Source organism: Arachis ipaensis, chromosome B8, assembly GCF_059453495.1.
Source record: "Arachis ipaensis isolate K30076 ecotype BB chromosome B8, ASM5945349v1, whole genome shotgun sequence".
Classification (NCBI taxonomy): Eukaryota; Viridiplantae; Streptophyta; class Magnoliopsida; order Fabales; family Fabaceae; genus Arachis; species Arachis ipaensis.
This window is the reverse complement of record NC_142443.1, coordinates 9,177,069-9,199,886: the sequence shown is the minus strand read 5'-3', so window position 1 is coordinate 9,199,886 and position 22,818 is coordinate 9,177,069. Positions and strand designations below refer to the sequence as shown.

General features: G+C 37.3%; 2 protein-coding genes and 1 pseudogene across 2 annotated transcripts; 1 reads left to right on the top strand and 2 right to left on the bottom strand.

Moving 5' to 3' along the window:
- The first annotated feature begins 1,811 nt into the window (after positions 1 to 1,811).
- On the top strand, positions 1,812 to 4,007 carry LOC107610444 (protein FAR1-RELATED SEQUENCE 5-like; annotated as a pseudogene).
- Positions 4,008 to 8,352: 4,345 nt separating this feature from the next.
- On the bottom strand, positions 8,353 to 9,330 carry LOC148547139 (uncharacterized). Its single transcript, XM_088495316.1, has 3 exons — positions 9,217 to 9,330; positions 8,697 to 9,125; positions 8,353 to 8,595 (listed from the first exon to the last, which is right to left on the bottom strand). The coding sequence occupies exons 1-3, from the start codon at positions 9,328 to 9,330 to the stop codon at positions 8,353 to 8,355; spliced, it is 786 nt and encodes a 261-aa protein (XP_088351442.1).
- A 3,758-nt stretch (positions 9,331 to 13,088) lies between these two features.
- On the bottom strand, positions 13,089 to 13,997 carry LOC107610445 (uncharacterized). Its single transcript, XM_016312495.1, has one exon. It carries the CDS (start codon positions 13,995 to 13,997, stop codon positions 13,089 to 13,091), a length of 909 nt encoding a protein of 302 aa, XP_016167981.1.
- Between the last annotated feature and the right edge of the window lie 8,821 nt (positions 13,998 to 22,818).

Here is a 22,818-nt window from a genome sequence, read left to right as displayed (position 1 = left end):
TTACCTTCTCAACAAATCTAAACTCCATTTTTCTACTCCCTTCTTCCTCCTCTTCAAATTCCTCTTAGAGAATTAATAGTGTGAAACAGAGTAGGAGAATGAAGTTTGGACTTGTTGAGAGGGTGAAGGTGAAAAAAGAGAGTTGAGCAAACATAACTTTAACAAAAACATTATTAATAGTACATCAATTTCATTAAGTGTTAGTGAGAAATTTGACAGTAAAATAACATTGATGCCATTTTAAACGTTTTGATATAAGAATAAGAGGATTAAAACGTTAAATACTAAAATAGGATTCACCCCAAACGTTGGGGACTAAAATAATATTTTACCCTAAATATTTCATAGAAAGCAAATTGAGATTAAAAAAGAGTTTCAATTGTTACTTCAAATAGCCGTCAAGAATTTAGCGAGATAGTTGTTAGTTCATCTCAGTAAGTTATTAATTATTCTGTGACAAAAATAAGGTCAGAGACTAATAGTAGCATTTGTTTTAAGGTACTGAAACGGAGACTGAGGCTGAAACTCAATATCATGTTTGTTGCCTCAGAAATTAGTACTAAAATTTGGTGATTTCTTCCAAACCCATGGCAATTTTGTGGGTAAGTTACCCTTGCACATGTGTCATCATCTCAGCCATTGATTAAGAAAATTTTCAACCTTTCATTAATGCATTCATTGATAATAGCAAAAGCCTTTAATGAACATATACTATAACAAATACTACATTAATTATTGTATATATATTATATAGTGTATTGGGGAACATTTATAATTATAATTTATAATCTCTAACTTATTTTTCATTTTATAAAATACCCTCCATCACTTTCTGAAATTCAACATGCATGTCTCACAAGCCTTTAATTCATGTTTCACTTCCTAGAAAACGCATGGAACCCACTGCCCACTGGTTTTTTCGCCTTTGTTCTATACCCACTACCCAACCCTGAAATTTGTTATCCTAGAACCCACTACCCAACCCTGTTTGATTTTTTCGCCTTCGTTCTATACCCAGCGTCCATTTAGCAAGAATGATCTCCTTCGAGTAACAGGTTTCGGAACTGGTACTCTGCTTTCGTCGGATTGGCGTCGACGTCAACTGAGGAGAGGGCGAACGCTAAACTGATGTGGCTCCGGTAGAGAAATTTGTAGCAGAACTTCTGCTAGATCCGAAGCTGTGGCTGCTGGAAGCTGGTTTACCAACATTCATTTTTCGGCTGCCTTCGAATTAGGTGCGTCGGATTAGGTAAAGGTCACCTCCCTCCGACTCCGACAGTGCATTTTTTATTTGTTGAAGCTCAACCTCTGGTTGTCATCAAGGTATGTCCGATTAAGTTATTTTCTTAATCCAGATTAGTTTAATTTGGATGATAGTCTATGCCTTTTAAACGGTTCTCTGTTTAGGATGTTGGGTTGCTATCCTTGAATTTGGAAATTAAGTTACATTATCCAGTTTTATGCTGTGGCTAGCTTTGGGGAATTCAAATTAAAACCTAATACTGGGGTCGAAAACAGTTGGGTTAGTTTAATTGGTTTTGGTTCATTTAATTTTACATGCAGCTTAGTTTAGCTTCCCGTAGTTGCTGCCATTGGCTCTGTTTATTGACATTTTGGGGTAAAATTATGGCAGGGGTTAAATTATGTCCATAAAGGAGGATGATGTTAAGAATGATTCTGATAATGATTTGGGTGATGATTTCGATTATCAACCGAATGTAGAAGATGATGCTGATGACAACGATGTGGATTCGCTGGATTCCACTAACAAGAGTGAAGAAGTTTGTGGTGTAAAAAGAATAGCGGATTTAATGGTGGAGGATATTTGGAACCTGGAGTTTAGGACGGAGGATGAGGCTTGCCAATTTTATAACGCTTATTCTTGTTGGCATGGATTTGTAATGAGGAAGGACGACGTGGTTAGGGATAATCAAGGTAGAATCATTAGCAGGCAACTTGTTTGCAACAAAGAGGGCTGGAGAAATATGAGGTCTCTTGATATGGATGATAGATCAAGGGAGGCAAGGTCACTAACGCAAACCAAGTGTCCAGCTCGGCTTAGGGTAAACCTTGACTACGGCTGCGGTAGATGGAAGGTATCATGTTTTGTGGAATCTCACAACCACGATCTGACGCCACCCCAATTTGCGCATCTGGTACTGGCCAATCGTCATCTAACTGTCACTGATAGAGTCCAAGTGAAAAATCTTCATAATTTTGGTGTCAAGAGCTGCCATATTATGGGGTATATTGCATTCCAAAAGGGTGGATATCGTCATGCTGGCTTCACACGAAAAGATTTGTACAACCACATCGATCGCTATCGTCGGGCAAAAGTTAAAAACGGGGATGCCAATGCGGCAATGAACTATTTGATTGGCAAGTCAAACAACGATCCGCTGTTCTTTGGAAAGTATACGTTCACTAGTGACGAAAGGCTGGAGCATATTTTTTGGGCAGATGGGCAGTCAATTATCGACTATCGCTGCTTTGGAGATATTGTTGCCTTTGATTCAACCTACAAGAAGAATAAATACAACAATCCTTTGGTCATTTTCTCTGGATGCAATCATCACGGGCAGACTGTTATCTTCGGCTCCAGCCTACTATCCGACGAAACCACAGAGACGTATAAGTGGTTGTTGGAAACCTTTGTTGAAGCGATGGGTGGGAAAAGTCCAAAAGCAGTAATAACTGACGGAGACCTTGCCATGCGAGATGCAATCAAGAATGTTCTGCCTGATGCGACCCATCGGTTATGTGGATGGCATCTGCAGAGAAATGCATGTGAAAATATAAAGAATTCTAATTTCCTGCGCGATTTTAAGGGTCTTATATACGACAACAACGACCAGAGAGACTTTGATCGGAGATGGGCAGCCATTTTGGATAAGCACAACCTTGTTGGTAGTACCTGGATGGAAAAGACGTACGAAACTCGTGAGATGTGGTCCCATTGTTTCCTCCGGGATAATTTTTTCGGTTACATAAGGACGACATCACAGTGTAAAGGTATAAATTCTCTCATCAGATTTTATGTTAATCGCAAGAACACCCTCATTGACTTCATGCATAACCTGGATAGGGCCTTAAAGGAGTATAGAAACAACGAATTAATAGCTGACTTTAAGTCTCAGTGCTCAGAGCCAGTGATGATTACCTCATTGGAGGTATATGAAAGATCTGCATCATGTTATTTCATGCGAAACATTTTCAAGGAAATTCGTAATGAGATTCAGAGGGTAGGGGCTTTGAATATAACGATACTAAGCACAACCTTGGACAAGGTAGAGTTCAGTGTGACTGCTCTCGGAGACCCGGCCAAAGATCGACGGGTGGAAGTCGATAGAGGTAAGAATCTGTTCTCGTGCTCGTGCAAGCTGTTTGAATCATGTGGTATTCCCTGTAGTCATATCTTATGTGCCATGAAGTTCGAAAACATACTTGAGTTTCCAGATTCGTTGATATACAAAAGGTGGACAAAGAATGCAAAGAACGAATTTATTAGCACAGAAATGCCTGTGAATGATGACATCGAAAGGGTCTTAAAGTTTCGAGTTTGAGCATTGGCATCGAATTGCAACAAGCTGTGTGATATTGCTTGCAAGGATCTTGCAGACTTTGATGAAGTCCAGTCTGAACTTGTCAATTTAGTTATCCGCCTGCAGTCACGCAAACAAGGCAAGTCAACTCCTAATGTTAACTTAGAAGGCATCAACGATCCCTTTGTTGTCAAAAGCAAAGGAGCCCCTTCCAAGAGGTCTTCTTGGAGGAAGAAGAGAGCATGCTCTAATTGCCACAAGTACGGTCATTACTACAAGCACTGTCCAGATCTGATGCAGCATAGTGTGGAAGGTAACCCTCGCGATCGATCATACGGCAATGCATCAGCCAAGGACTCAGGTTTTAGTCCAGAAAGGTTTGCTAATTCTTCGAGGTCGTTCTCAATTAAGTCTGAACACCACTCAGGACCTAATACCAATGTACGATTTGTTTATTCTAAATAGGCTCCTGCTGTGAAAATCTTGTTCGGTGTGTGTCCCTTTAAAAACCATTAAACTATGTGAATGCTCCCCTGTTTGCGCAGCCTTTTAAAAAGGGTGGAACAAGGAAGTTTACGGCGACGGGTATAAGGAACCGGAAGGGTAAAGACAACACTTTTGTTGAGGTAATTTCTTTGAATATAAACATCTAATTTCCATGTCATGAACTGGGTAAATTAATGAAGATCTCGTTCTTCTTGTCTAAAAAAAATTTATAAAACAGCGGAGCCTCCATGAAAGCCGCGAATCCATTGACATCGCGTCCACGAATGGTGTTTTCAATAAAAATCTCTACTCGTTAACACAGGTGTGATGCGTAAAACTCCTCTTAACCACTTTGCGATGAATGACCATTATGGTTTTATGCATGATTATAGTTTCTGATTGGGAATTATGATGTTATCAGCAGGTGAAGGAGTCACAGCAGGACAAAAGACATTCATTCACGAACTATGAATGCGTTAATGATGTCATTGATGATAAATGTGACACACGACATGTGCAGATCGATGTCCGAGATCCGTTACCATCGTCACTGCCTTGTGGCAACAAACAAGGATCGTACATGGCATTGTTCGCGTCAATGCATAGGACACTTTGACCATTTGAAGGAATTAGTCTTTTGAATTTAGTGCAATACAAGTATAATTGGTTCTAAAAGCATGATCTATCCTGATTTACTGACCGCAATGTATTTGTCACTGCTTGGTATTGAGGAGTTTTAAGTTGTAGTTATTTACGTTAACTATGAATATGTCCATTAGGGTGATAATTATGTTCAATAATATGTATGTGATTTGCTTACATTGCTGTATTCTCGTTGCAGTAAATTGTGGTTGACTTTTGGGTAACGAGCTGCTACCATTGTGATTATGCAATTCAGTTGATCAATTAGAGTTGTGTAAATTGATTTTTTTCCCTACTTAGTCCATTATGATGACAATAATGTTGAATAATATGCATGTGTTTTGCTTACATTGCTGTATTTTAGTTGCAGTTTATTGTGGTTGCATTTGGGGTAAGGACTTCCTACCATTGTGGTTATGCAATACAGTTGAAAAAATAGAGCTGTGTTAATTGATTTTTTTCCTTTCTTAGTGCATTTGATTTACCAACCAAATTATTAGATTGAATGGGTTGTAGTCTCCAAGGTTGAATTGTTCATAGATGGTTTTAAATCTCTTTTGTAACGTTGAGGTTGTGAATCTACTTTGTTATTATGGATTTCCTATATTCATTAAAAATTTTATTTAAGGGGAAATGACACACTGTGTATGAAAGCAGTTTGAAATATATATAGATATATGAAGCAGAAAATTCATAAACACAAACACATTTTTATTCGCTCATATCATAGTTTCGATCATTAGGTTCAATAACATTTTGAAGTTGTTAGAGTCTTACATACTGACAGAATTTAACATTAAGAACAATAAATGTTTGAAACACTGCGGACATTTCCTTTAAGTTGAACAATAGCGAATCTTTCTATGTTATCAGCTATTTGACTACAACATGACTTTACTTTGATAGGCAGGGTTTTGCTTCCTGGGATTGAGAGCTTGAATATTTCCAAAATGTAGTCATCTAGCATCTGTAACATTGTTGACTATTATGACCTAATATTAAGAAAACTCAGCACGATAACTATACACAATAGATGAATAAAAAAAATCAATTAATTCAGTAAACCTAAAAAAAAGGATGCACGAAACTGCTACTTACCCTTTAGCCTTTGGGTTTTAGGTTCTTCATCAATTTCCTTTCCCAGTGGACACAACCTACTCCGTGGTGTTTCCAATGTTTCATACATTTGAATCTGATTTCAAATTGATTAAAAAAAAAACACCAAATGAGAAACACACAGATCCTAATACCTTATAATGTACAAAGTCAAACATGTTAATCCAAGGGGAGATAAATGAGTTATTACGATGAAGATTTGCACTTGAACGCCCGAAAGGTACTCACCACCACGAACATGATAGGGCTGAGGAGATAGGATGATGATATTAAAGTATGCGGTGGCCTACTTCATTTACGATTATGGATCACCCCTCATGCATGTAGTTGAGAATGTGTTAGAATAATTTCCAAAATGACATTCTACGTTAATTAATATTAAGCAACTACTAGTAAAACAAAATCAGTTGCTAGTTCGTGCTTTGTAACGCAGATCATAGACAACCATGAAATCTGATATCGTTGGAACTACCAACCGGAGATAAAATAAAAGGAAAATGGAGCATGAAAGAAGATATCAGTGTTTGGTTAAATGAAGGTTGGCACAGAATTAATGAGTTACTAGGATTAAAGCATGGATATTTTGTGGTTTTTAAGAGTACAAGTTAATCCAATTACAATTCAATGGTGATTCAATCTAGTATCTCAGCGATCGATTATTGTAGTTTGAGAAATTTTTTGTTACGATCGCAAACGCGCGAATCGGAAAATCATTTCCAACACGGCAGTGATTGTGACGAAAATTTGACAGACTGGAATAATCGACCTCTGAGTCACATTAATGGATCACACACGAATTTTAACTTAGGATTGACCTTAACACGTACATACCACAAAAATACTCAAACTTTAGTCCCTGTAACTTGAGAACTCTATACCAAACATTCATTTAACCAAACGCTAACCTCTTCATTCTTACTCTCCTTTGCGTTTATTTCATTTCCGCTTGGTAATTCCAACGAATTCAAATTTCATAGTATAAAACAGATCCCCTTTTATTAGGTTTGCGTCAGACAAAATTTTAACAGCTTATTTTCTAACAACATAGACAAAGCTAAATACAATATTACGTACCGATTCATCTGTAGTGGTCGGAAGGAAAACGGGTCCGGGCATTGTATAATAGCTGAATCTTAAGCTTACATGTGTTCCAGTATGAGTATATCGAGACTTCATACATCCTTCATGCAGCAGCAAAGGTTATTGACCATCATCTTCACTATTGTTCGCATGTACCTCATCCGTTAGTGTTTTTGGATATAATTAGGTGGCCTAAAAAATGACTTAAAAATCAACCTGGTTGCACAAACAACGACGCCAAAAATAACATATATAGAAATTTCGTATTCATTGAAGCAAAGAAATCAAATATTCACATACCCGAAAATAAAGAGATCCACCAAACTGCTACGAATCCTGTAGTCTTTGGGTATTAGGTTCTTCATCAATTTCCTTTCGCACTGGACACAACCTTCTCCGTGTAGTTTCCAATGTTTCAACACCTGTCCATCTGATTTCAAGGTAATTAAAAAAAAGCAAATGAGAAACACACAGATCCTTATAACTTATAATGTACAAAGTCAAACATGTTAATCGAAGGGAAAACGAAGGAGTTCTTACGATGAAGATATAGGGTTGAACGCCTTAAAGGTAGAAGCCACCACAAACATGATATGGCTGAGGTGATAGGATGATGATATCAAAGTATGCGGTTACCTACTTTGTTTGTTTATGATTCTGGATCACCCTCTGATTACATCTGCTTAAGGACCTTAAGAAATAAAAAAAAGTACACACTCCACGCTAGACCTGGAACCCAGCTGAGATCCAAACCCAACTACAATAAATTACCCAGCCTTGAGTCATTAAAAGAAACTGCGGTTGGGCTATTTTACTCATTGATTGGGCCGAATTAAGTTTTTAATATTCTGTTCATGTACCAAAAAGAAAAACATTTTTCATTAAACCAAGTTCAAAAAAAAAATTAACTGGTGACATATGGCTTCCTTCAAACATTACCAGTGTTTTCATCTTTCTCGATTTACTTTTTTTTCTTTAACATTTTAAGGTCCAAGAAAACCAATTTTAAAAAAAATCCCCCTTTAAATGGTCAATTTAATACCCAACATATTAAGAGAGTTTCATTTACAAAAATATAAGGTTTTGTTGTCTTCCTCACCGATTGGGCCAGATTTTTTTTTATTTTTTGTAAAGGCCAACAAAGTAATCAATTTATTCTGGCATTACTTCAAAAAAAAAAAAATAAGGCAACTCTGCCATTTGTACTTGGAAAACTAATTTTTGTCCAATCAAGTTAAAATGGAAAAGTCAATTAAAAAACGAGCAGAAACCTATAATATTTGCGAATGCGATTCTGTTTTAGTTAATACTTAATACTGAAATTTGTTTTCAACTTAATAACACCCAAAAAACGTCAATATAATTGTTCAACAAGCAAGAAACATATAATACTTCCTAAACCTACGAGAAAAGTCTTAGCATGATATATGGACAAAGAGGTCAAACACAGGGGCATTACGCCTTCAGTTACTCATCCTTATGCATCCTATCTGCATCGAACCTGGATGATCGTCACTGGCTCATTTGATATCACCTCGAAGACCCCCACACCACCTGGCTTGAAGTTGCACAATGAAGCAAAGTTCTCCCATCCTCCAGAAATAACGCCGAAGCTACCATCCCTTTTTCCACTGTACCTTGTATATGTAGCTTCGACCTGTATGTGGCCATGTGTAAGGATGATAGGGTGCCTCTGACCAGTGAAGTGACTGAGATGAGAAACGTTCGGCTGATTATAACACAAGAAATTTCAGTTAGTATTAGCTAATTTAATGCTTTCTCCAGTAAAATAATATTTCAACCAAAATGTTGCAACAACTTAACGCTTACCAACAATCGCGACGACATCATGCGAGCAGTTAGGTCCATCACAAAAAAAGGCCACTTGCTTTTGACCTTTGCGGCAACCGCTCTAGCACTAGCTGAAGGAGGGATGTTGATACACTTTAAAATTTCATAATTACCAGTCCTTACATATGGTGGTTCTTCAGGATCACGGAGTTGGTATGAATTCTCAATGTCACCAAAATCAAAAATCCGGACTTGGAAATTGGAGTTTCCTTTGTGTGTGAAATATAGCATGGAGTCCAGATTGATTTTGTACATTTGGTAGAACTCCTCCCAACCACGAGTCAATGCAATTTTGCCACTTTGGAGTTGCGTCCAGAAGCACCGACAGGGGTTATTCCTTCCGTCAGGCACAACCAGGTCCAGGTAGGGGGTACGGTTTGGTAGCTCATCGGGAGTTATAGGTAATGACTGTTACACATAGGTCAAGTTCTGTCAAAACATCGATAGCATTGCAAAAACTTTAAAATTAAGAGGTGTGTAGTCAAGGGATGTTAATTACCAGTTTGAACATTGATGGCCTTATTACTGGCTTCAGAAACCTCAACTTGTAGTTCTGTGTGGTACCGTGATCCATCGCTTGCACTCTCTTACCCTTGTCCTTCGAAGACGTCATCTATGGCAAGTGTCACACAGTGATCAAGTTCAAAAAGGAACAAAATCAGAGTTCATTTAAAAAAACTCATACAGTTGAATCTTTTGATTTAAAATCAACACACATGCATGTTTTTGGAATTGGAAACAAAGTGGTTCAATTTTTCCACATACAGTGCAACTATATTTTGTTGAAATGGTTTAGTGTCGTGATCTATTGAATCTTTAACAGAACAATCTTAATCAAACCTAAATGCATAAAATCCTTTTCAGACGAACAAATCAGAAACCCAAATCAGTCACCCATTCATTTAAAAAAGGTTAACTGTCTTATTTTGATTTTACAACGATAACATTTTTATTACATTGACACTACATGCAAATGATGATTAATAACCGATCACCATCAGGAGAAGAGTTAGGATAGAGTTTCACCTTGTTTGACATTTTCTCCGAGACGAAGCTGTTGGAGTCGATACCTTCAGCAGCAAATTGTGTGTTAGGTTGGGGTTACTATGAGGAGTGTTTTGTGAAGGAAGATGGAAAGTGAATAGTGATTACTGAAGGATACTTATGTTACACGCTTGTGAATGAAAAAAAAATATAAAGTAAAAAATGAGGGATTAAAACGCGGCGTTTAAAAAAAATTGAAATTTTAATTTAGCTATTAAAACCTTGCGTTTTTCGATAATCTCCAACAAATATTCTGTTCTATCCCAATAACTCTCCGTTAATCCCTCTCCATCGATTCCCGTTTTCAACGAAAAACTAAACAAAATTTAATTTACCTCTAAAAAAAAAAAGAAATCCTAGAAAAATGAAATTATTAATTGTTTGCTATTAACCCAATTAATGTTTGCAAAGTTGTTGGAACACATTTTATGACTTAAATAAAATAATTAATTTAATTAATCGGTTTATACGTAACTACTACTATTTCCTTTGAAAATTAAATTCTTCAACATTTGTTACTAGCGAAATTAATGCTAGATTAAAATATAACCGGTAGAAACTCGAAACAAACGTTTTAAAATTTTTAAATTTAAAATCAATTTTTTAAATAATTTGATTACTGGGTATCTTTTTTTCTTTTTTTAAATGCCTGTGACTACCTATTTTGATAACTATTAGTGTTTAAATTTAAATTCTTCAATGAAAATTATTAACCTACACAAAACTAAAAATCTTTCATGTTTGAGGCAAAAGTAACTGGGTAAGTTAAAATGTTGAAATCATTTGATTACTTGCTTTCTTGATACCTAATAGTATTTAACAACAACGTGTATTAGCAATGGATAACAATTCCATTTTGAAAACATTTTCTGATTCAATTAAAGGGGATCTATGCACATTTATAAACGACACATTTCCAAAATATTTTGATAATCAATCAATTAAAGGATATTTTACGTTTTCCAAAAATTAGGATAACACTGAGTTGGCTAATAATAAGTACCCTCTACCGCTGATTCGACGTTTGGATTAATTTTACATTAAAAGGTTTAATAAATTCTCAACTAACATAGTAACATAGCAAAAAAACTGAGACAAAAAAAAGTTACACTCATTAATCAACTATTCTTCGTCTGAACACTTCCTTGGCATCTCCCTCCCTTCAACCACAGCCATCTTCGAAGTAATTAAACAAGAATGGAGCCTGGATTCCGGTAAGCATCTTCTTCAATTTTTACTACCTCCTTTGATAGCAGCTATATCTGTAAAGAATAAAATCGAGCATATTTAAATAACTGCATGCAGAGAATAAGTAAATAAAGAGTCACAAAATGTTTGGCTACTCCCTTCTTTTAGGTTTCGGTCCCCTGTGTTTTATTTGTTGTTGTTTCTTCATGTTGGTTAGGTATGTTAATGCATTAAGGAACATACAACAATCGTACAACCAGTTTTATATCTTCGGGCTCTTTGCAACAGATGTACATATATCCACAATTTTTCCTTCTTTCGTTGTTATGATTCTGTTAAAAAACATTTGGAAAACTAACTTGCCATGGTTTTGTCTTGTTCCACCACAGGATGATGTTGAATTCCCACCTAATATCGTGAATCTATTCAAGTGGTACAGTACCACTGATCTTTATTTAATAGACATTCAAGATAATTGCCTCCACATCACGCCCAAGAGAGACGGTGACAGGTTCTGGATTAAGGGAGCTGATTTAGGGAGGATACGACGCATGTATAGACGATGTTCTTTGCTAAGTGTGGAGCTTAGGTACGTTGGCTGGGGAGTATTCTACATGATCGTCAGAGACATTAACCGGAAAGATGAACCTTCGTGTGTCGTTGATGAACTGTATGCGTCGAAGGTGTTGCCTGAACATATTATACAACGCTTAGCTTTGGTGTGCGGTGCTTACTTCAACAAAGAAGCCCAACTTAGAGTCTACCACACCGAGATGTTCCTTAGGAATCACCGCCGGAGCCAACAACAGCAATATTCCCATACTCAGCAGTCAGGGTTAGTAACATCTGACCACTATTTTCTGGTCTATTTTCTCACGTTTTCATGTTTTATGCCTAAATTTTTTTAACTCAACTACAGTGTAAACAAGAGGCAACATGGCGGGGGGCTGAGGCAGGTCCTAGTAAGCGACAGCGACCCGAGACCTCTCCTGACTCGTCCGTCAACCAGGGGTCAACTTAACAGATTTTTGCAGACCTTTAAAATTTCCTGTGTAGTGTAATTAATCAAAATGTTATTCCGAATGTGTTATTTTGTATGTGATGTTCTGTGTTTGACATTTGGTGACCAGTTGTGATATTCTATGGTTTGTATTTATGGTGCATATCTTGCATTCTATTTTATTGCGACTACGTTTGGTTATAAGCAGTGTATTGACCAAATAGTGACTGCTACTGAATGCAAATACAATGCTACTGAATGCAAATGATACTGTTTGCACATATCAAATATGATAACAATAGTATGTGGGAAAACAATCGATTAGGTTAAGCATTTAACAGAAAAAAATTTCATGTTAACTGTTAAACAATCAGTTTTGCCATGAAAAGAATTTTAGAGGTTTAGCTATTCTTCTTGTTTAAGATTTGTTTGTGGCCATAACAAAATCATTGTCACAATATTGTATTCTCTCAAGAATGTTGTGTTTATTTGATTTCTTCACTTTGTTATTTGTTAATTGGGGCACTCTCCCGGTTTTGGGTTTTAAAAAGCTAAAAAAAAAAACGAAACGTACTAGAGTTCCAAAACAAGTACATTGTCACTGGCCCACTTAAATTTCAATTGGAATTTTTGGACATAGTGTATAATCCTTTATGTTTTAGAAAGATTTTTTTTCTAACAACAGCTTTAGGGCCCACGAAAAAAACTAAACTTATACACAAAGTGTTTGCCACATACACCAGTCCGATTTCAAAATGTCCAACTAAAAAAGGTGATATTCAACTAATATATTTCCAAAAAACATTCCTGGTATGTCTCCTACGTTAGTCCCAACAAGTTCAAGTACATCATAATATCTTATGTTTGGGAGGTGGATGGTGAAGGACTCCAAACGACATGAACTTAATTAATGGTCATAAGGTTTGTTATTTCCAATTTAAACTTCATGACCACAGCCGAATAAGGAACCAGATTGATCAAGATTATATCAAAAAAATCCGGTAACATGGAAAGATAATTTAACTTGGATAAAAAAAATGACCATATAACGTATAAATCAGCTCCCTTAACAAGTAAAGATTCTGGTGTAACTAAATTATTTTGAAAAAACGACACTAACTTTTATCATCTATTGTAGACTAATTCACACAGCGATAATGTGTTCCTGTCCACCATCTGATCCAACTTTTCATGTCTTGTATGGTATGATGAACAACATTTTTGTCCCCCATGATAATGCGCAGGATTAATGCGTCGTTGAAAAGAACGAAAGCAAAATCACCCGAGTCTATGTCCCTCCGAGGCATGACTGTCACCCTTTGAACCACATGACCAAAGAAGTTGCAGAAAAACTCAGCAATGCCATCTGCAGTGGGCATGGACTCTCGACCGAAGCATACAGTCAGTGTCTTTGGATGTTCCGCGTCATCCAGCTCCTTGCAGACGTACTTATACTTTCCCTTATCTTGCTCAGTTTGCCTTCCTCCTTGTTGCATATGCAATCCTCGGCCATTGTTATGTCTACTCGATGCCTCTGGTGCAACTGATATGCACTGGTCTTGTGTGTTGAAACCCAATAGTCTTTTAGGATTCCTCTGATACTCCAACCACACGGCATCCATTGTTATGTCGCCTAGAATTCTAGAGCAAATGTTTGAGAGGGTATCGGGAATTATCGTTAGGAGGACGGATCTCATCCTATGAACCTGGTATAAGGTGAGCTCAGTTTTTAGCACGTGTCCGAGGGTTTCGAGTTTTCTGGATTTCTCCACAACCCCTGAGAACTCCGGAAATAGTAGGCATTGCAAACAGATGACACATTCCTCGGCAAGACTGTTCATAAACCAGCCTTCCTTTTTTATGGTTGTTTGCACAATACCACTCAGTCCCATGGTCTCCATTGACAGTAGAAATGGCATGACCATCAAGGACTGTTTAACTTCACGGTGAAGGACTTGTGTCAGCATCCTGAATGCAGTTCGATCGATTCCATGGAACATTTCCAAACATTCGATTGCCATGCTTGAGGGCTTCCTTCTAGTATCCATGTTGTATGGGGTAGAATTTGTAAGCATATAGTTTGTAGTTGTAGTTTTTTATGCGTAGACCACCAACTCATTGCCTCCTTCTTATACGCATGCAGCATGGTCTCCACTTTATTGCACCATGTTCTTGCTTGTAGTCCTAGACTAACCATCACCTAGTTAATTGGAATATTATTTAATGGCCTTAATTACGTGGTATACAGGTATATGGTATTATGGATACCACTAGGTGCGGTTTATAGTTTCTTCTTGAAATAGAACATGCGATAACTTTATCTAATAAGGAGAAATTGAAATTAAATTGGGTATACCTACCCATATTTTATGAATCATACCAAGTTATTTAGCTTAAGCAACTTTAAACCAAAACTGAGTTTTAGTGCTATCGATGTGTTCAATTTAGGGTTCACGGTTTACTGTGTACGGTTCAAATTGTACGGTTCAATGTGTAATATTTAAGGTTCACGGTTTATTCGTTAGGTCTTATAGTGAATGGTTTATGGTTTATGGTTTGGCGGTTTCGGGTCCATTGTGTACGGTTCAATGTGTATGATTTAGTGACTAGGTCTAAGAGTGAATGGTTTCGTGCCTATGGTTTATTGTTTGGCGGTTTCCCAATCAATGTGTACGGTTTAGTGTTCACGGTTTGGTCGCTAGGTCTTTTAGGCTGCGTTTGTTTCAGAGAACAGGACAGGAAAAGACACTGAGAACAGGACAGGACAAGACACTGATGGACAGAGACACAAAATTTTGTGTTCTTGTATTCTGTTTGGTGATAAAATAGAACAAATTATAAAAATTTAATTTATTCTCATTTTTTTTCATTCAAAAAATTTGAGATGAAAAATATAATAATAAAAAAATATAATTATGAAAAATTAAAAAAAATAATGAAAAAAGAATGAAAAATAAGTTGTGTCCCTTGTTAGTGTCCCCGTGTCCTTCCTGTCAGGATGGACACAAAATACACTAATTCAGTGTCTCTGGACACACTGTCTCTGTCCATGTCTCCTTTGTCAAACATGATTTTGTGTCTCAGTGTCCATGTCTCAGTGTCCTGTCTTTGTAAACAAACGCAGCCTTAGTGAATGGTTTCGTGTCTATAGTTTATGGTTTGCCGGTTTCCGGTTCAATGCGTACGGTTCAATGTGTACGGTTTAGTGACTAGGTCTTATAATGAATGGTTTCGTGCCTATGGTTTACGGTTTGGCGGTTTCCGGTTCAATGTGTAAGGTTTAAGGTTCACGGTTTGGTCGTTAGGTCTTATAGTGAATGGTTTCGTGGCTATGGTTTACAGTTTGCCGGTTTCCGGTTCAATGCGTACGGGCTAGGGTTCACGGACTAGTTACTATGTTTTAGATTGAATGGGTTCGTGCCTATGGTTTATGGTTTCGTGCATATGGTTTACGGTTTGCCGATTTCCGGTTCAATACGTACAGTTCAATGTGTACGATTTAGTGACTAAGTCTTAGAGTGAATGGTTTCGTGCCCATGGTTTATTGTTTGGCGGTTTCCCATTCAATGTGTACGGTTTAGGGTTCACGGTTTGGTCGTTAGGTCTTATAGTGAATGGTTTTGTGCCTATGGTTTATGGTTTGGCGGCTTCCGGTTCAATGTTTACGGTTTAGGGTTCACGGTTTGATCGCTATGTCTTTTAGTGAACGGTTTCGTGTATATGGTTTATGGTTTGCCGGTTTCCGGTTCAATGCGTACGGTTCAATATGTACGGTTTAGTGACTAAGTCTTATAGTGAATGGTTTCGTGGCCATGGTTTATTGTTTGGCGATTTCTGCTTCAATGTGTACGGTTCAATGTGTAGGATTTAGTGACTAGGTCTTATAATGAATTGTTTTGTGCCTATGGTTTACGGTTTGGCGGTTTCCGGTTCAATGTGTAAGGTTTAGGGTTCACGGTTTGGTCGTTAGGTCTTTTAGTGAACGGTTTCGTGTATATGGTTGATGGTTTGCCGGTTTCCAGTTCAATGCGTACGGTTCAAATTAAAACGGTTTAGTGACTAGGTCTTAGAGTGAATGGTTTCGTGCCAATGGTTTATTGTTTGGCGGTTTATGGTTCAATGTGTACGGTTTAGGGTTCACGGTTTGGTCGTTAGGTCTTATAGTGAATGGTTTCGTGGCTATGGTTTATGGTTTACTGGTTTCCGGTTCAATGCGTACGGGCTAGGGTTCACGGACTAGTTACTATGTTTTAGATTGAATGGGTTCGTGCCTATGGTTTATGGTTTGTCGATTTCCGGTTCAATGCGTACGGTTCAATATGTAGGATTTATTGACTAGGTATAAGGTCTTCGAGTTAATGGTTCCAGTTTTATAGTGAGTAGAATCAATGTTATGCTACTATCAATTATACACAAAAAGTTCCAAACACATTACTAATAGTTAGTTGTAAGTTTCGTTATTTTCTTTCGGGGAAGGAAGTGCTTTGCGATGAGGGATGGGAAGTTCAGTCTCCTATAAGTAATAGGCAACGGGCCTAAAGGTGGAAAGCAAAAAAAGTCATTATGCAATAAATTAGATGATGAGTGTCCATGACAAACGAAAAATCAAAGAAGTGTGTGGGAGACAGGTAATGTTATACACATAGTTAATGAAAAGGAATATAACTCATAGGAAATGGAAAAAAAATTTCCCTTTTCTTGAGCTATCAGCAAATACGTGTATGATTTTCATACTAACCTTTTCGAGTGTTTAGCCGTCGCATTAAACTTTGTTGTGGACTAAATCTTTGACCGGGTGTGTGATAATAAGAGATAACAACAAACATAATTCTGTTATATGAGCATATTACTTTATGAGAAGTAATTGATTAAACTTAATGGAGACAAGCATTCATTACGAAAATTAAAACAAATCTTCCAGTAACCGATTGGTTAAAGAAAAAAAAATAGACAACAACAACAACAACAACAAAGCCTTGTCCCACTAAGTGGGGTCGGCTACATGAATCAAATGACGCCATTGTGCTCTGTCATGTATCATGTCTACAGAGAGAACGTTTACATGTAGGTCTCGTTTGACCACCTCATGGATGGTCTTCTTAGGTCTTCCTCTGCTTTTCGCCCTTTGTCCATCTTCCATCTCATCCACCCTCCTGACTGGATGTTCTATCGGTCTTCTTCTCACATGTCCAAACTACCTGAGACGCGATTCAACCATCTTTTCCACAATGGGTGCTACTCCAACTCTCTCCCTTATATCTTCATTCCTTATTTTATCCAATCGCGTATGACCACTCATCCATCTCAACATCTTCATCTCTGTCACACTCAGCTTATGTTCGTGCTCCCCTTTAGCCGCCCAACACTCCGTACCATACAGCATAGCCGGTCTTATAGCGGTGCGATAGAATTTACCTTTAAGTTTTAAATGTACTTTTTTGTCGCATATAAAACCAGATGCACTCCGTCATTTTGACCAACCTGCTTGGATCCTATGATTTACATCCTGTTCAATCTCTCCATTATCCTGTATGATGCACCCAAGATACTTAAAACTTTTAACTTTTCGTAGGGTGTTTTCTCCAATCTTCACCTCTATATTGGGGTTTTCCCTTCTCAGACTGAACTTACATTCCATATATTCCGTCTTGCTACGGCTTATGCGCAGACCATACACTTCTAGAGCTTCTCTCCATAACTCCAACTTCTTATTTAGGTCTTCCCTTGACTCCCCCAAAAGGACGATATCATCAGCAAAAAGCATGCACCATGGCACAGGCTCTTGGATGTGCTCTGTGAGTACTTCCAAGACTAATGTGAAAAGGTATGGACTTAAGGATGATCCCTGGTGTAATCCTATACCAATAGGGAATTCTTCTGTCACACCACCTTGAGTCTTCACACTAGTTGTGGCCCCATCATACATGTCTTTAATTGCCCGAATATATGCGATCCTTACTCTCCTCTTTTCTAAAACCTTCCATAAGACCTCCCTTGGTACCCTATCATACGCTTTTTCCAAATCAATAAACACCATATGTAGATCCCTTTTATTACTACGATACCTCTCCATCATCCTTCTTAATAGGTATATCGCTTCAGTGGTAGATCTTCCTGGCATAAATCCAAATTGGTTCTCTGTTACTTGTGTCTCTTTTCTCAACCTCCGTTCTATCACCCTTTCCCATAACTTCATAGTATGACTCATAAGCTTAATCCCTCTATAGTTTCCGCAACTTTGTATATCCCCCTTATTCTTGTAGATAGGTACCAAGGTGCTCTTTCTCCACTCATCATGCATCTTCTTTGACCTTAAAATCTCATTAAAAAGCTTGGTTAACCAGTTGATGCCTTTTTCTCCAAGACCCTTCTAAACCTCAATCGGGATATTATCAGGTCCTACTGCCCTGCCATTTTTCATCTGCTTTAGAGCCTCTTTTACTTCGAAGTCTCGAATCCTTCGATAATAGTCAAAGTTTTGATCTTCTTCCCTTGTGCATAATCGACTAAGGCTCGGAAGAGTCTTCTGTCCCTCATTAAATAACTTGTAGAAGTAGCTCTTCCACCTTTCATTAATCTTCTCCTCTTGAGCCAACACCTCTCCATCCTTATCCTTTATGCACTTAACCTGATCCAAATCTCTCGTTCTTCTTTCCCGGCTCTTTGCGATTCTATATATACCTTTTTCTCCTTCTTTCGTGCCCAAAGACTGGTAGAGACCCTCATATGCTCTTGTTCTTGCTTCATGATGAGCGGATAATTTATACGCTTTTTGGCATTGTTTTTAGTATGTTTTTAGTAGGATCTAGCTACTTTTAGGGATGTTTTCATTAGTTTTTATGATAAATTCACATTTCTGGACTTTACTATGAGTTTGTGTGTTTTTCTGTGATTTCAGGTATTTTCTGGCTGAAATTGAGGGACTTGAGCAGAAATCAGATTCAGAGGTTGAAGAAGGACTACTGATGCTGTTGGATTCTGACCTCCCTGCACTCAAAGTGGATTTTCTGGAGCTACAGAACTCGAAATGGCGCGCTTCCAATTGCTTTGGAAAGTAGACATCCAGGGCTTTCCAGCAATATATAATAGTCTATACTTTGGCCAAGAATTGACGACGTAAACTGGCGTTCAACGCCAGCCTTCTGCCCAAATCTGGCGTCCAGCGCCAGAAAAGGATCCAAAACCAGAGTTGAACGCCCAAACTGGCACAGACACTGGCGTTCAACTCCACAAATGGCCTCTGCACGTGCAACACTCAGGCTCAGCCCAAACACACACCAAGTGGGCCCCGGAAGTGGATTTATGCATCAATTACTTACTCATGTAAACCCTAGTAGCTAGTTTATTATAAATAGGACCTTTTACTATTGTATTAGGCATCTTTGGATTACCTTATGATACTTTGATCACGTTTTAGGGGGCTGGCCATCTCGGCCATGCCTGGACCTTCACTTATGTATTTTTAACGGTAGAGTTTCTACACTCCATAGATTAAGGTGTGGAGCTCTGCTGTCCCTCAAAGATTAGTGCAAAGTACTACTGTTTTCTATTCAATTCTTCTTATTTCTCTTCTAAGATATCCATTCGCACCCAAGAACGTGATGAAGGTGATGATTATGTGTGACGCTCATCATCCTTCTCCCTTATGAACGCGTGTCTGACAAACACTTCTGTTCTACATGAAATAAGCTAGAATGAGTATCTCTTAGATCTCCTAACCAGAATCTTCGTGGCGTAAGCTAGAATGATGGCGGCATTCAAGAGAATCCGGAAGGTCTAAACCTTGTCTGTGGTATTCTGAGTAGGATTCAATGATTGAATGACTGTGACGAGCTTCAAACTCGCGATTGTTGGGCGTTAGTGACAGACGCAAAAGGAGGGTGAATCCTATTCCAGCATGATCGAGAACCGACAGATGAATAGCCGTGCCGTGACAGGGTGCGTGAGCATATTATTCACTGAGAGGAGGGGATGTAGCCACTGACAACGGTGATGCCCTTGCATAAAGCCAGCCATGGAAAGGAGTAAGACTGATTGGATGAAGATAGCAGGAAAGCAGAGGTTCAGAGGAATGAAAAGCATCTCCATTCGCTTATCTGAAATTCCTACCAATGAATTACATAAGTATCTCTATCCCTATTTTATTATATAATATTCGAAAACACCATTATCACTTTATATCTGCCTGACTGAGATTTACAAGGTGACCATAGCTTGCTTCATACCAACAATCTCCGTGGGATTCGACCCTTACTCACGTAAGGTATTACTTGGACGACCCAGTGCACTTGCTGGTTAGTTGTATCGAAGTTGTGACAATTATGAATTAAGATCAGAGCACCAAGCTTTGGAGCCATTACCAGGGATTGTTCGAGCCTGGACATCACAATTTCGTGCACCAAGTTTTTGGCACCGTTGCCGGGGATTGTTTGAGTTTGGACAACTGACGGCTCATCTTGTTGCTCAGATTAGGTAATTTTTTTTTCGTTTTGTTTTCAAAAAAATCTTTCAAAAATATTTTCAAAAATCTCTCATATGTTTTCGAAAAAAAAAAATAAAAATGTTTTCAAAAATTTATTCAAAATTCTTAAGAATGAATTCTAGTGTTTCATGAAGCATGTGAAGCCTGGCTGGCTGTAAAGCCATGTCTAAATTCATTTGGACTGAGGCTTGCAATTTGTTATCAAGAGCAACTTAGTTGTTGCTCATCCACCTGCTGCTGATCCATGATCACCTGCTGAAGCTTGGCTGGCCATTGGCCATGTCTAGTGTTTTGGACTGGAGCTTTCTTTGAAAGCTTGGCTGGCTAGTGAGCCATGTCTAATTCCTGGACTGAAGCTTTAGACTAACATGGCAAGATTCCTGGAATTCATATTAAAAATTTTTGGAATCCTTATTTTTCCTTTTAATATGCGAAAAATATAAAATAAAAATCCAAAAAAAAAAAATTTAGAAAATCATAAAAATCAAAAATATTTTCTGTTTCTTGTTTGAGTCTTGAGTCATATCATAAGTTTGGTGTCACTTGCATATGCATCTAGCATTTTTCGAAAATATCATGCATTCATAGTGTTCTTCATGATCTTCAAGTTGTTCTTGGTAAGTCTTCTTGTATGATCTTGATGATTTTTTGTTTTGTGTCTTTTCATGTTTATCATATGCATTCTTGAATTCTTAGTGCCTAAGCATTAAAGAATTCTAAGTTTGATGTCTTGCATGTCTTCTTTGCATTAAAAATTTTTCAAAAATATGTTCTTGATGTTCATCATGACATTCAAAGTGTTCTTGGTGTTCATCTTGACATTCATAGCATTCTTGCATGCATCACATGTTTTGATCTAAAAATTTCATGCATTGCATTTTTTTTTGTGTTTTTCTCTCTCATCATAAAAATTCAAAAATCAAAAAAATATCTTTCCCTTTTTCTCTCATCAAATTCGAAAATTTGGATTGACTTTTTCAAAAATTTTTAAAATCAAATTGTTTCTCATGAGTCAAATCAAATTTTCAATTTGAAAATCTTATCTTTTTCAAAATCTTTTTCAAAAATCAAATCTTTTTCAAAATTCTTAGTTATTTTCGAAAATTCCAAAAATATTTTTCAAAAATCTTTTTCTTATTTTTATATCAAATTTTCGAAAATAACATAATCAATTAATGTTTTGATCCAAAAATTTGAAGTTTGTTACTTGCTTGTTAAGAAAGATTCAAACTTTGAGTTCTAGAATCATATCTTGTGATTTCTTATGAATCAAGTCATTAATTGAGATTTTAAAAATCAAATCTTTTTCAAAAACTAATTTCTATCATATCTTTTCAAAAATATCTTCTCATCTTATCTTTTTCAAAAATATCTTTTCAAAATATCTTTCCTAACCTCCTAACTTCCTATCTTTTCAAAATTTGTTTCAACCAACTAACTAACTTTTTGTTTGTTTCTTAACTTTTTCAAAACTACCTAACTAACTCTCTCTCTCTCTAATTTTCGAAAATATCTCCCCTCTTTTTCAAAATTTCTTTTTAATTTATTAATTAGTTTAATTTTTAAATCTTAATTTTCGAAAATTACTAACATTTTTCAAAAACCATTTTCGAAAATCACTAACTCTTTTTCAAAATAATTTTCGAAAATTATCCCTCCCCCATCTCATTCTATTTATTCATTCATATCCTAACATCTCATCTCACCTCTCTTCCATCCTCACAGTTGTGTTTCTTCCATTATATTACATTCTTTGTCTCCCCCTCTTCTTCCACTCACATAGGGATCCCTATACTGTGGTATAAAGGATCTCCATTATTATTATTATTTTTCTGTGCCTTCTTCTTTGTCATATGAGCAGAAGCAAGGATAAGAGCATTCTTGTGGAAGCAGATCCAGAACCTGAAAGGACTCTGAAGAGAAAATTAAGAGAAGCTAAAATACAACAATCCAGAGAAAACCTTTCAGAAATTTTCGAACAGGAAGAGGAGATGGCAGCCGAAAATAATAATAATGTAAGGAAGATGCTTGGTGACTTTACTGCACCTAATTCCAATCTACATGGAAGAAGCATCTCCATTCCTGCCATTGGAGCAAACAACTTTGAGCTGAAACCTCAATTAGTTTCTCTGATGCAGCAGAACTGCAAGTTTCATGGACTTCCATCTGAAGATCCTTTTCAGTTCTTGACTGAATTCTTGCAGATATGTGATACTGTTAAGACTAATGGAGTAGATCCTGAAGTCTACAGGATCATGCTTTTCCCTTTTGCTGTAAGAGACAGAGCTAGATTATGCTTGGATTCTCAACCCAAAGACAGCCTGAACTCTTGGGATAAGCTGGTCACGGCTTTCTTAGCCAAGTACTTTCCTCCTCAAAAGCTGAGC